The sequence below is a fragment of the Miniopterus schreibersii genome (genome assembly GCF_964146895.1).
Source record: "Miniopterus schreibersii genome assembly, chromosome: 16".
Classification (NCBI taxonomy): Eukaryota; Metazoa; Chordata; class Mammalia; order Chiroptera; family Miniopteridae; genus Miniopterus; species Miniopterus schreibersii.
In genome coordinates this window covers 12,381,124-12,396,686 of record NC_138116.1, presented here as the reverse complement: position 1 = coordinate 12,396,686, position 15,563 = coordinate 12,381,124, and the positions used below count along the sequence as shown (strand labels likewise).

At 36.3% G+C, this 15,563-nt stretch overlaps 1 protein-coding gene and 2 pseudogenes across 3 annotated transcripts in view; 1 reads left to right on the top strand and 2 right to left on the bottom strand.

Moving 5' to 3' along the window:
• APPBP2 (amyloid beta precursor protein binding protein 2) overlaps nt 1–15,563 on the bottom strand; it is a 34,913-nt gene that overhangs the window by 13,640 nt on the left and 5,710 nt on the right. Inside the window, exons 2-6 of the mRNA XM_081115746.1 lie at nt 14,818–14,906; nt 12,235–12,386; nt 8,278–8,401; nt 2,562–2,730; nt 1,664–1,753 (exon numbers count right to left, since the gene is read on the bottom strand). Coding sequence (XP_080971872.1) covers nt 1,664–1,753; nt 2,562–2,730; nt 8,278–8,401; nt 12,235–12,386; nt 14,818–14,906 — 624 coding nt within the window. The remainder of the gene's footprint in view (nt 1–1,663; nt 1,754–2,561; nt 2,731–8,277; nt 8,402–12,234; nt 12,387–14,817; nt 14,907–15,563) is intronic.
• LOC308568991 (ubiquitin-ribosomal protein eS31 fusion protein pseudogene) lies at nt 606–1,083 on the bottom strand (annotated as a pseudogene). Its single transcript has one exon. The product of its transcript is annotated as a ubiquitin-ribosomal protein eS31 fusion protein pseudogene (transcript).
• On the top strand, nt 13,562–13,877 carry LOC308568485 (small ribosomal subunit protein eS27 pseudogene; annotated as a pseudogene). Its single transcript has one exon. The product of its transcript is annotated as a small ribosomal subunit protein eS27 pseudogene (transcript).

Genomic DNA, 15,563 nt, shown 5'->3' with positions numbered 1-15,563 from the left:
TTAATATTCCAGTCCTAGACTAGCTTACAACTATCTTGTAATTTTCATCTAACAATTTTTAAATGCACAGAATTTTCAGTTTTCCTTTTACTTCTTAAAATATTTTGATTCATGAGAATAGCCAGTAGTTTTAAAACTGTAAATACCATTTGCATATAGAAAAAGAAATCTTACACATATATTTAGATGTCTTTATATTAAATATATGCCCTGGCCAGGTAGCTCAGCTGGTTAGAGTGTCATCCCCAAATGCCAAGGTTGAGGGGGTTTGGTTCCCCGTCAGGGCACATATACAAAACAATCAATAAATGCATAAATAACTGAAACCAATGGAAGACTCTTTATCTCTCTCTCTAAAAATCAGTAAAAATATTTAAATAAATTTCACAGAAATCTTAGACTCTTCTAAATCTATAATTTTAGAATCTTTCTTCTAATTGAAATTTCCATAAGTAAAACCAACCAAAATGGAATATTCAACTGAAAAACCTCTGGGTATAGAGCATATCTGAAATGTATATCAACACTTTCAAAGCCTCAGTATACCAAAGCAGCAAAAAAATTTTTTGGTTGCTAGTTCACGTCTTTTTTTAACCCATATACAATTACTTGTCTTCCGGTTTGTTGAAGCAATAGATCAGACAACATTCGCCACAATAAAGTCTAAGTGGCTGGCCATAAAAACTCCAGCACCACATTCATCTGAAGGAACTTCCGACAAAGGCGACTGATTTTGCAATTCTCATCTACTTTGTCGTATTTCAGGACAGCCAGGTTTATCTTCTTTCTCTTATGCTAATTATTCTTGGGAGTGGTGTAAGATTTCTTCCTTTTCTTAGTACCACGATGAAGTCGCAACACAAAATGAAGAGCAGACTCCTTTTGAATGTTGTAGTCAAGGTATATCTGGCTTCCAACTGCTTGCCAGCAAAGATCAGTCTTTGCTGATTAGGAGGAATTCCCTCCTTATCCTGGATCCTGGCCTTTACATTTCCTATTGTATCTGAGGGTTCAACCTCGAGAGTGATGGTCTTCCCCATAAGGGTTTCCACAAAAATCTGCATCTTGATTGCAATTCCACTGCAGATGATGGATGGGAAAGGAAGAGTGCAGAGCAGGCCCACAGGGTTTCCCTTTCCAGAGAGCAATTTTTTTAACTGGCCTCAAGGAGGCATTTATTTACCAAAAAAAAAAAAAGAAACTAAAGAAAAAAACCAAATATGCATTGCCCACCAGGTCAATTACAGAAGGCTGTCATCCTGTGAGACTGCAATACCATAACCAAAAGATTTAATACGAGGCTATCCCTTTAGGAGATAAGTGACCAAAGCCCATACAACCATGGCATAAGGAATTCAGGCTATTGTAAAGGTTTATGAAAAACAAAAACAAAATCAAGCAGAATAGCATCAAAATACTATTTTGATCTGTACTTCAGGAGCTAAATTTTGAAAATAAAGTTTTTCACAGGTTTTCTGGGTGTAGTAAAATTAGCAAAAGTCTGTATGTGAGACAGAAACCATATTTCTAAAACTGACAACAGAAACTTAGATCTTGTTAGTCCACAGAGTATGTAAAACCTCATCTGTTAAATAATAGGTTAGCTAAAAGAAATTTAAAGCTTGCTAAATCCTATCATTAATTTAACATTATGCTCACTCACTTTAGAAGCTTGTCTTAAAACATCCACCACAACTTTGACTGGTAAGCCTGCTGTGATTTCTTTCATTGCCTCAATGCACCATTTGTAGGCCTAAAAAAAGAGAAAAGTATATATATATTTTAAAAAGAGCAAAAACTGTGATAAACCAGAATGACAATATTTAATGAAATAACTGTGAATTCTTCCTGCAAGCTTTCAAGTACTTGGATAAGAATACACATAATATTTATACTGAAAATTTTCTAATTTTAAGTATATGTTACACACATTCAGGAAACCAGAGGCAGTTCTCTCTTGGCCAGAGGCCTTTGTACATACTGTTCCCTCTGCCTTTTAGAATACACTTCTCCTTCCTCAAACCTGAAGGTCTACTTAGCAGGGCATGCCCATCAAACTAATTTAGGTGAGCCCAGTAGGGCATGGCTCAGCAGTTGAGCATCAACCTAGGATCCCGGAGATCATGGTTCAATTCCCCATCAGGGCACATGCCCGGGTTGTGGGCTCAATCCCCAGTTGGGAGCGTGCAGGAGGCAGCTGATCAATGACAACTCTCTCATCATTGATGTTTCTTTATGTTTCTATCTCTCTCTCCCTCTCTCTCTCTGAAATCAATAAAGATATATTTAAAATAAATAAATTAATAATTTAGACGAAATACATTTGGTTTAATTAAAAACAAAAACAAAGCAGGCCCTAAATCACATGTGTATATGTTGAAAACCCATCACACAGAATACATCTTTTGCCAGATTTTAAATATTCCATTACAAATGTGTAATTTTAAGTAAACCTAAAATGTGATAAAGACATCTATTAAGACAAATAAAAGAGAATATGATTTATCCTCTGTTTTATAAATACTTACTGGTCACAATGAAATGCACTTCAAAATACTCACCTCATCATAGTGGCTTTTTGCAAACAGGAGTGCACACAGTTCTCCATAGAGTGCAGCTTTGTTTGCTTGCTGGCCATGTTTTGAGAGCTTATCCATGTATGTCTGAGCTAACTTAAATGTTTCTTCACCCAAATGATATTTACAGTTTCCATTTCGAACATGAAGCAACCTGCAAAGCACAATAACATTCCTCTGTTTTTGGTATTTCCAGCATGGTTGACCTGATAACTTTACAGATCATTATGCAGCACCCGAATGAGTTAATGTAACTAGATAAAAAAATGAGGCAGCATTGGAAAACAGCTGTCTAGTCCAAACTGGGATCGACTAATGCACATGAAGTATATGCTCATCCAACTTGGATTCCGTATTTTCTCTAAATATTTTGTATATTTTGTGCACTCAGTATATACTACATCTAGTTACATCTAACATTTAACTGTGATCCAAATCCAAAAGTAATGCAGTCTCATTATAAAAAACTTGGAAGACAACAAAGAAAATAAAAGCCAATGTGAAATACTATTACCTATCATTACCTTCCATTCCTTTTTCTAGTATATTTGTGCGACACTTGATCAGTTACCACTCATTTTATGTTGCTTTGTGAATGCTCATTTTTGCTTATGTGAGGCCACTAAAAATAATGGTACTGCCAGGTGTTTGCTTTATAACCTTTATCCTCCACGGTGGGAAACAGTTCTTTATGCAAAGGAACCGCACAACTACGCTGCCTGTCTAACGCTACATGAGAGTAGTGAAATGCTTTAGGTCACACTGAAGTGTAGGTAGCAACAACAGACGTACAAAACAGAAGAGTGTGAGAACTGGACATCTACCTATGTTTCTATTATAATGCTGGCTAGAACATTATGTCCATACATCATGCCAATGCAATTTTCTGAAAATGGTCAGCCCTGGGAAGAAACAAGGCATAAAAATCACTGTAAAAAAACCAAAACCAAGCCCAAGTATAGAGAGGTTAGGAAGCATTCTTCAGGAATATATATTTCTTAAAAAGATACTTAAAATTTATTTTTTTCTATCTCCACCAAAAATATTAACAGATCAATGATAAATTCTAAAAATCTTCTAATCTCTATCAATCCTTTGTACTGTCAAAAAAAATCCTGAGTAACTTCAAATGAACCAGGACTATTCAATAAAGTAGCAAATATTACACAATGCTAGTGCATCCTCCTAACATTCACCATAAAGTTATCTGCTTTTAGAAAAGACTAAAATACTCAAGCAAAAGAATATACTAAGGTGAATAAAAAATTCTGAATGGAGCATCTTTTATTCACAATACCAAATTCCAACTTAAAGCAAAAGTGAATGTAATATTTATCAGGCTACTCCTGAATAATGCATTACTGGATTTATAGTTTGTTTTTGTTTGTTTGTTTGTTTTTAAATATATCTTTATTGATTTCAGAGAGAGGAAAGCAGAGGGAGAGAGAGAGCTAGAAACATCAATGACGAGAGAGTCACTGATCGGCTGCAGCCCGCAACCCGGGCATGTGCCCTGACCGGGAATCGAACCCTGATCGCCTGGCTCCTAGGTCGACGCTTAACCGCTGAGCCACACCCGGCAGGGCTGGATTTATAGTTTTAAGCAGAAGCATAAAAGTAGAAAAAAATGTATGTTCTCGTATACAGACATTTCATGTTAAAGTAAGTATACTCCTACAGATAAGGAGACAATGTCACTTTTACTGTCAAATTGCTGATCTACTGACCAGTTTGCAATGACCTGTCACAGTGAAAACCACACACAGGAAAATAAAACTGAAATCTAGTAAAAGATTACAGTAAAAAAATATATATGTATGGTAGTTTTGATACTCTCAGTCAAGTATTGATTGAGCATCTATTACATGCCAGTCGTTTTTCTAGGGGCAAGGGACGTAGTGGTAAATGAGAAAGAATCCATGATCATAAGAAGCTTCATTCTAGCGGGGAGACGTGCATTAGGGTAGACCAACTAATACACCAATAAATAAGACTTTCATTTAAAGATAAATGCTATAAACACGATAAAAATAGGGTAATATGATTAAGACCTTCATAAAGGAGGTGCTTCCGGTAGATGGGGAAGAATTCTCTTGAGGAGGTTAACATTTGAGTTGACACCTAAATGATAAATAGGCAATCATGATATCTTAGGGGGTGGGGGGTGAGACATGTTCCAAACAGAAAAACAAATGCAAAGGCCCCAAGAAAGGGAAAAAAATTCTGGCATAATCAAAGACCAGAAAAAAGGCCAATGTCCCTGGAGTCTTATGAGTAAGGGATTATATAAAGAGAGATGAGAAAGTAAATTCTGGTTGCAACAGTGAGTGAGATTATTTTATTTATCCTCCAGAACAAGGCTGTCTAATAGAACTTCCTGAAATGTTCTATACCTGCTCTGCTCAACTTGGTAGCAGCAGTGGCTTCTAAGTATCTTAAATGTCCCTAGTGTGAATGAGGTCTGATTTTTCATTTTAATTAATTTGAATTTAAATAACCACTATGGTTAATGGCTACCATACTGGACAGTGCAACTCTGGCTGCAGTGTGCAGAACGGATTATAGTAAAGCCAAGAGTGGAAACAAGGCAACTAAGACAAAAGACATTACAACAATTCAGAGAGAAAAATCACTGAAATAAAAAGAATTGGTATTAGAACTATATATTTCATAGTTATTCAAATGGTTGAGTAAGAAGGTTAAACCCAGGCATAGGTTATTAATTTATAGAATAAAAAGAACAAGTGTTACCTCTTGTAGGCATTCCCCCTAAAAATAAGGTTCTAGAAATTATTTAATAATTGGCACATGTTGGGGTAGCAAACTAAACATTTCATGCCAGAAAATCATAGCTTGGTAATTTCTCCAGTCCCTGATGGTTGTCTATCGAAACAAAAGGGCAGATTAAACATATGTAAACTCTTCAGGATCTGAGTGTCCACCTGGGTTTATACTGAGCAGGATGCAAAATCCCAGGAACTTTTGAACTGAGGATCTAATTTTGTCTCCACACACAGCCTAACGAAAAGACAGGTTAGCTTCTCAAGGTCCTTCAAATATGGCTCTAACCATGTAAAAACAGCATTTTATTATTTTTTAAAAATTGATTTTACTTTTTGGAGCAGTTTTAGGTTCCTAGTAAAAACTGAGTGGAAGGTACAGAGATTTCCCATATGTTCCCTACCTCATAGTATTTTCTTTTTATGACAACATAAAACTGCATCTACTTGATCAACAACTATTGTCCAAAGCAATTACTGTTTGATTAAAGTATTCATTGTTTGAAATGAAAAATATTACCAAACTGTATTCCACAGCAGCTGCTCCATTTTACATTCCCATACGCAATTCACAAGGATTCTAATTTCTCCACATTCTTGCAAACACTCATTTTCTGGTTTTGTTTTGTTTTTTAAATTACAGTCCTCCTGGTAGGTGTGAAGTGGTATCTCACTGTGTTTAACTTGTATTTCATTTCCCTAATGACAAATAATGCTGAGCATCTTTTCATGTGCTTACTAGACATTTACATACCTTTTTTAAAGAAATGTGTACTCAACACTGAAGATACAGCCCAGCCAGCATGGCTGGCATGGCTCAGAGGTGGAGCATTGACCTATGATCCAGGAGATCTTGGTTTGCTTCCCGGAAAGGGCATATGCCCTGGTTGTGGGCTCAATCCCCAGCAAGGGGCGTGCGAGAGGCAGCCAATCAATGACTCTCATCATTGATGTTTCTCTCTCCCCCTCTCCCTTCCTCTCTGAAATCAATTAAAAAAGGTTGAAGATACAAACAAATGGAAACATATACTGTGCTCATTACAGTTAAAATTAAAATGTCCATACTATTGCCCAAAGCAATCTATAGAATCGATGCAATTCCTATCAAAATAGCACTGTCATTTTTCACAAAACTAGAATAATCCTAAACTTTATATAGAACCACAAAAGACCCCAAATAGCCACAGCAATCTTGAGAAGAACAAAACTGGAGGAATCACTCCATCTGATGTCAAACTTTACCCCAAGGCTATGGTTATCGAAACATTTTGGCACTGGCATAAAAACAAGACACATGGATCAGGGAAACAGAATAGAGAGCCCAGAAATAAACCAACTCCTATATGGTCAATTAATATATTACAAAGGAGGCAACAACATACAATGGGGTAAAAATAGTCTATTCAGTAAATGGTGCTGGGAAAATTGATCAGACACATGCAAAACAAACAAAAAACCACGAAAGAAACTAAACCACCTTCTTACACCATATATGAGAACAAACTCAAAATGGATTAAAGATTTAAATGTAAAAGAAAAAACATAAAACTTTTAGAAGAAAACACAGGCAGCAAACTCTGACATTTCTCTTAGTAATATTTTTTTTCTGATATATCCTCAGGCAAGGGAAACAAAAAAAATAAATAAACAAATGGGACTAAATCAAACTAAAAAGTTTTGCACAGCAATAGAAATCAATAAATGAAGACGCCCTCCCTGGCTGGTATGGGTCAGTTGGTTGGAGTGCTGTCGAGTATACCGAAAGGTTGTGGGTTCGGTGCCCAGTCAGGGCATGTACAGAAAGCAATCAATCAATGTTCTCTCTCACACTGATGTCTCCCCCACCCCCAATCTGGCCTTGTAACATTAAATTTAAAAAAGACACTCTTACTCTTGCAATAGGCTCAAAGCCCCTGGGATTGGCCAAAGGATTTTATTAGTATTTGTTCTGCAAAACACTTCTTTTCCAATTCAATTAAACACATGGTTAACTAATACCTCAAATTTTTCTGCCTTAGAAAAAGCTAAATAGCCTGGCTGGGCGTGGCTCAGCAGTTGAGCATCGACCTAGCATCCAGGAGATCTCCGGGATTCCCGCAGTCAGGGCACATGCCTGGGTTGCGGGATTGATCCCCCTAGTCAGGGGCCTGCAGGAGGCAGCCGATCAATGACGACTCTCATCATTGATGTTTCTATCTCTCTCTCTCCCTCTCCCTCTCCCTTCCTCTCTCTGAAATCAATAAAGATATATTAAAAAAAACATAAAAATAAAAACTTTGATTTCTCTTTAGTTTTATTAAAAAATTCTTTTTAAAAAAAGTCAAGTCAAATTGGGAGATAGAGAGAAAGCCTAAATGAAAATAGCTAAAACTAAATGTTACATGTGCAGAAAAGGACAGTAAAAGCAAAGTTACTTCCACATTTGCTTTCCTTTCAGTACATCTGTTAAAAAATATATTTTTAAAGAAAATAGTTATAAGTAAAATACTAATCTTGTCATGCACGATTCTAGAAGTGTTAATCAGAGCGGGGGTTAAAAAAATACCACCACCCAAGAAAAAAGTGTATTTCTTTTCCTAGCATCTAATGCCTTGCACAGTTCCTGGTATATACTAGGCATTCAATAAATATTTGTTGAAGGAATGAAAAAACGAGTTCTCCAACAAAACAAATATATACATACACAGTCTGGCAAAAATATATATATACACAGTCTAGTTCATAATACTCTAAGCTAACTACAGCAAGTTAACTATATTTTGGGGATGAGAGACAGGAGGCCAGACTAGTGAAACTCTGACATTTAAACATCTTCTCAGAGGGTAATTCAAATGGTGATATACACTTGGAATCTGAGTCAAAACCATAAAAGCCACTAAGTACCATTATAGCATGTAATTGTAGGGTCTGTACAAACTTACCTCACACAACACTCTACTGCACGAAACCAATGAAGCATCTCATCATGTAGAGTACACAACTGAAGGCAGGACAGAAAAACTTTTTCAGCATCACTGTACCAGCCTGCATCGGAAAGAAAGCCACCTGAAGGACAAGAAAAACCAGTAACTTTAGATATAGTACATCACTTGTAAGTTAAAATGACACGTTTGTAACGAATATTATCTAAAACAGAAAACCCACAATATCAAAGTCCTGTGTTTAGCCCAAAACAAATAGACAAATTGTGAAATTACAAAAACAACACACTTTCAAACTAAAGGAAATAGATCAAAGTTGATACCTTAAAGGTTAACCCTCTAAGAAGATTCCATGCTCCAAGAGGTGAAATTTTCAGTTAATTAGCCACTATATTCTAATAATTCTAATATTTTCACCTTGAAGGCTAAGCATAACTTTTCAATCTCTTCATACCCAATCCCAAAGATAAAGAAATCTGAATAGCCAGACCAGTGTGGCTCAGTGGTTGAGCATCAGCCCATGAACCGGGAGGTCACTGGTTTGATTCCCGGTCAGGGCATATGCCTGGGTTTCAGGCTCGATCCCCAGCAAGGGGTGCGCAGGAGGCAGCCGATCAGTGACCCTCATCACTGATGTTTCTATCTCTCTATTCCTCTCTCTTCCTGACTCTGGAATCAAAAACATATTTTAAAAAATGAATTGTAAGAGCTCTTTCCACATTAAGAGAATTAGTTAAAAACAAACAAACCTGAATAAACTTAATCTTCTCAGTATAGGGAACAGCACACATCACTGAGGATACACAAATAAAAAGAGAAGGTGGTGCTTGCTCATCTTATTTTTTTTAGCAAGTAATTAAATTACTATCCTCTGATAGCACTGGGCATCATTTCCTCAGAATACTGTCCATCATTTTAGAGGCTCTTGGCCCAATAGTTTAATGCATTTTAAATAGTGTCAATAATGTATGAGTCAAGAAAATGTATTTTGCTTATATCCATGTTTTATGTTTAATTAAAGCTACATGTAATTAAACTAATATTAGTTTAATTGTAGAGAAGTACGAGTGAGAACATGCATGGCCCTCGCCAGGTGACTGAATAATACGGTTATTACACATATTCACACTAAGCAATCTTCTACTCACCATCCTAATATATTATGTGTAGTGCTGGTTATTAGGCTAGTCTCCCAGCTTCAAATCAACCCTTCTGGACTTTGTTTTATGACACTGGGGCTAGGACTCTGGAAACCAGCTTTCTCCTTTGCTGGCTGGATCCCTATAGTCTCTGTCGAAAGGAGGCACTAGAGTGGGAGGGGAGGAGCAAGAGCCACTCCTTCCTAGGCCCTGCTCGGGTAGCTCAGCTGGTTAGAGCATCATCCCGATACTCCAAGGTTATGGGTTCGATTCCCTGTCAGAGCACATACAAGAAGCAACCAACTGCATAAAAAGTGGAACAATAAATAGGTATTTCTCTCTCAAATCAGTCAATAAAAAAATATTTAAAAAAGAGACACTCCTTCCTGTTTGTTGCCAGTTTCTGTCAGCAAGGCCCCTGCCGGCAAAGCCCCCAGGATAATGCTCTTTACTCTGGCAGTGGCAATTCATTCCAATAAGCCAGGTCCAGTTGCAGTTTTCCAATAATGCAGAACTAGATTCACAGCACTCAGGTCAGGAGAGACCAGTACCAGCCAGTCCGGTCCGCTCGTAGAGATCTAAGTTCTAGACCCACTGGCCTACTTCTCAGAGGTCTGAGGCGCCTGTAGCCTGGCAGTACCCCAGCTGTGAGCTAACTCAGCAACCTTCCAAATTTTAATAATTCCAACCCATCCTAGGCTCCCTAAGCCCTAGGTGCAGTTGTTGATTCTTGCAGTTGTGTCCATAATACCCAAGTGTTCCCTTTTTGTCCTTTTCGATTCTTTAATACCTGTTTAAAATTCTTCATATTAAATTCTATCTCTATGCAACATGGACGGACTCTGAAAACATGATGCTAAATGAAACAAGCCAGCCACAGAAATAATATATTTTATGAGTCCATTTATGAGAAATGTCTAGGACAGGTAAATCTATGGAGATAGAAAGCGGGCTGATGGTTGCCTAGGGCTAGCGGTGTTGGAAGGAAATGAGGAGTGACTGCTAATGGGTATGGATTTCTTTTGGGGATGATGACAATGTTCTAAAACTTACTGCGGTAAGGTTTTCACAACTCTGTGAATATACTAAAAAACCTTTGAATTGGATACTTTAAATGGGTGAAGTGCATGGTATGTGAATTATATCTCAATAAAGCTGTTATTTAAAAAAATTATCTCCATCACTATATACTTCTAGTATGAAGTTTGTTCCCTCTTTTGGTAATTTTAACATTAAAACTGATAATGTAACTGAGTTTGCTAGGATTTGGCTCTTCTCCAGGGTATTTCTTCAACGTGGCTCATTTCAATGGCCAGATTGCTATATGTTTGTGGAGATAACAGAGGACCTTAATGAACACTAGCCTGCCTGCCTTTCACGTTCCTTGATACTAAATTTTCCCCACAGATTTTTACATGACTATCTAAGACTAAAGGAATGTCAACCTTAACATTCATCAAGATCACAAACACTCTATTGTTAGAGACATTCTTTGGTCATAACTCTTTGTTGCAACTTAAATTCCAGAGGACTAAGGATAAATGCTGAGGGTTCTTTACAGAAAAGAATGTTCTGAAGTTCCTCCAGCAAATTGTCTATGACTGCCACAAAAAAATATTCTAAGACTGAAGGAAATGACCATGAAAACTTGCTGGCAAAGGAAGTGTATGTGCACTTTGTGTGTGTGTGTGTGTGTGTGTGTGTGTGTGTGTGTGTGTGTGTGTGTGTGTGTGAGAGTGAGAGAGAGAGAGAGAGAGAGAGAGAACATGCATATGCACATATTAATGTGAGAAGTTAAAAATGAAAGGTAGTCTGTGGTGAAAGAACAGCCCTGTATCCTGATGTTAATCGTTATATGAATCTTTACATGGAATCAACTGCACAGAAACACGCACGCACTGTATGTGTGATAAAAAAAAACTGATGAAAATTAAGTAAGGTCTATAGTTTAGTTAGCAGTATTAAACTAGTGTCAACTTTCTGACTTTGATATTGCCTATAAATCTACAATCATTTCAAAATTTTTAAAAAATTGTTTTAAGTAAAAAAGGTAGTAACAACTTTAATAATTGCCTGAAACACTTATCTATTTAGATTTGCTGAACACCATATTATACAAACATTAAATAGTATTTTTCTATATACGGGGTGTCCCCCCAAAATCTATACACTTTAACACCTGACAGTTCAATTTTGAAAATGAAATGAAATTTAATAAACACTACCTTTACAATTATTCAAAGTATGTGTATACATTTTTTTGGGAACCTTATATATAGCATACAAAACCTCAAAATTCTTTTCTTTTTATGTTATCAGGAGTCTCGTAACACTCCCACAAAGATATTTAGAGTTATTCTCATTGTAGAAATGGAAAAACTGAGGTCCCAAAAGAATTAAGTCCCACGTCACAGCATATAGTGAGCTGGTCAAAGAGGCTGGTGGCAGTATGACACAGGAGAAAGATATGTGCCTTGAAATCATATAGACACAGGATTCTAAACTTAGCTCGACTACTAGCTATGTGACTTCAGCAAGTTACTTAACATTTTTTAGTCCATTTCCTCATTAGTAAAATGCTAATAATACCAATATGTCACTGGACTGTCATGAGGATTTACAAAGATAGCACTTAAATGCCTAGTACAGTGCTTGGCACAAAGTTAATGTTCAATAAATCACACCTAATTTTTCTAATGTTTTTCTCACAACCTCCTTATACAGACTTTGGGAATATCCTGAGAGAATCCTTTATTGTTAGCATTTAATTACAAGTCATGTCACAGACAAAACACTCCTCTATTTTACCATTACTTACCTAAAACAAAGCCAACCTGAATGGCTTTCTCCTTTACTGCAGCATCTGATTCTGCTATATAAGAGCACCTTCTACTAAATGAATAAGCTAAGACTGAAGCAACTTTCACACCATGATCCATCAAAGCCTGGAAACAATGATGAAGCAAATGTCTGAAAGAGAAGGAAAAGGTTATTTTATAAGGGTAATGTATTTTGTCCTTTTAGAAAGTGCTAGCCTGCTTTTGTAAAATAACAGTACGATTATTTTCCGAGATGGAGTAAGACAAAAAACTTTTTGCCGTATGAATTATGAGGCCATAATTCACAATTTAGTCTACCATCTTTACTCAGTGAATCATTTGGTGATCCTGTACGTGTAAATTGATGGCAACAAAGAATAAAACTAACTTTTTTAAAAAAAACAATCTGTAAATTAGTTTTTGTCGTTTTTTGTTAAAAATATGTTTTCATTGATTTCAGAGAGTGAAAGGGGGACGGGGGAGGAGAGAGACAGAGAGAGAGAGAGACAGACATCAAATGATGAGTCATTGATCAGCTGCCTCTTGCACAGTCCCCACTGGGGATCGAGCCCACAACCCGGGCACGTGCCCTGACCAGGAATAGAACCGTGATCTCCTGGATCATAGGTCGATGCTCAACCACTGAGCCACGTTGGCCAGGCAGAATAAAACTAACTTTTAACATCAGTTTTAAAAACCAAATTGTCTTATAATACAACAATAACCCAATTTAAAAAATTAGCAATGATAAGAAAAAAAAGAAATACTGCCATTCGCAGCAAGATGGATGGATCCTGAGAATATCATACTAAGTGAAATAAATCAGACAGAAAAGGTCAGGAATCACATAATTTCACTCATATGTGGAATATGAAACTGAAAGCAACGAATGAACAAACAAGAAAAACAACCAAGAACTCACAGACACAGACAACAGTATGGTGGTTACCAGAGGAAAGGGGAATAGGAACAGCAAAGCACAATGGGGGGGGGGTGTCAAACACATGGTGACAAAAAATTTGACTTTGGGTGGTGAACATACAATGCAATATACAGATGATGTATATAGAATTGTATACTTGAAACCTATATAATTTTATTAATTAATGCCACTCCAGTAAATTTAGTTTTTAGTTTTTTTTAAAAAGGGCAATATATTTCAATAGATCTCCAAAATATACAAATGGCTAATAAGCACAAGAAGTTCAACATCATTAGGCAGTAGGAAAAGCAAATCAAAATCATAATGATACCATGTCACATCTGCTAGGATGGCTGTAATAATTTTGTTTAAAAAGTAACGGAATCCGGTGTGACAACCTCCCCACGTCAATATGCCTCTCACTAAGGATCTCCTTCATCCCTCTCCGGAAGAGAAGAGGAAACACAAGAAGAAGCGCCTGGTGCAGAGCCCCAATTCCTACTTCATGGATGTGAAATGCCCAGGATGCTATAAAATCACCACCGTCTTTAGCCACGCACAAACAGTAGTTTTTTGTGTTGATTGCTCCACTGTTCTCTGTCAGCCAACAGAAGGAAAAGCAAGGCTTACAGAAGGATGCTCCTTCAGAAGGAAGCAGCACTAAAAGCACCTCCAATTAAGATGAGCAGGGAACCATCCCAATAAACACATTTTGGATACAAAGAAGAAGAAAAAAGTAACAGCAAGGATACAGAAAAATTGGAACCCTCACACACCCGTAGTAGAAAATGCAAAATGGTACAGCTGCTGTGGAAAACAGTTTACAGGTTATTTAAAAAGTTAAACATAAGGCTATCATATGTTTATACTCTAGCTTTATATACAAGACAATTGAAAACATATGTCCACATGAAATCTTGTCTATGAACATTCAGAGCAGCATTACTTATAATTCCCAAAAGGGGGAAACCACCAAAATGTTCATCAGCAGATGATTAGATAAACAAAACCATATATCCATACAATGGAAATTTATTCAACCATAAAATAGAAAAGAGTACTGATATAAGGAACAACATGAATGAACCTTGAAAATATTACAGAAAAAGCCAGTCAAAAAGACTATATATTGTATGTTTATTTATATAAGATGTGTAGAATAGGCAAATCCAGAGACAGAAAGTAGATTAACAGTAGGCCAGAGACTAGGGGTAAAAGGAAATAGGGAATGACTGTTAATAGGTACAGGATTTCTTGAGGGGTAATGAAAATGTTCTAGATAAGGAGTCACTGCTTTGCATAAAGGGGGAAAATGTCAAACTACATGCTTTTAGTTTCACAAATACAGGGTGGGGCCAAAATAGGTTTACAGTTGTGAGTATATAAAACACAGAGTTTATTCTTATATTATTTATTAACTACTGTATTATTTTCCATATGAACAACTGTAAACCTATTCTTGCCCTACCCCATATATTAATGTGAGAGAGACATATCGATTGGTTGTCTTCTGCATGAGGTCTGGGCCAGGGACTGAGCCTGCAACCGAGGTGCATGTCCTTGGCCAGAATCAAACCCAAGACCCTTTAGTCTGATGCTCTAACCACTGAACAAACTGGCTAGGGCTAGTTTACCACAATTAAAAAAAAAAGAGATTTACCTTTTATCCAGAGCTCTTAATACTTTAGCAAAAACTTCCAATTCACAAAATTCACTGCCCAGCTGACATAAGCGTCCCTGTTGGTAAAGCTGAAATAAAAAAACAAAAAAAAAAGAATTTTTAAAAAATTTAATTTTACTTTTTACTTTAATTATACTTACGAATATAATTTGATGAACTTAATATTTGACGAATTTAATGAATACTACTCAAAGTTGGTATGATTACATATTAGTATCAAGAAAGATGCTTGTGCTAAGAGAAATGTAACACTAAATTTACAAATTTCTACAATTCATATAAAAGCATTTTAAGTTATATATGGTAGTCAGAAATTAGTACTTACACATGATTTATGTGGATTCTGAAGAACAAAATAAATGAACAAGACTCATTGATGCAGAGAATTGAATATGTAGTATACAGTTCCAGAAGTAAGTCTAAAAGTCTCTACTTAAAAAAATTTAATGATATTGATAATAGAAGATACCTTATTATAGTCCCGATTTTAATCAGAATGCTTTGTTTTACCACTAGTTATTTTTGTTTAAGTATGTGTATTTAAATTACCTTTTGATTAAGTGTATGTTTAGAATGTCACTGTGTATTCCTTAAGTTCAATGGAAGAAACCTATGATAGTTTTCCTCTGTCCTATTAATGTGATGAATTATATGAAGAGACTTGTTGATTTGTACTTATGATTATTTTATCTAGAATTTTTGCCTCATGATTCACAAATGAGGTT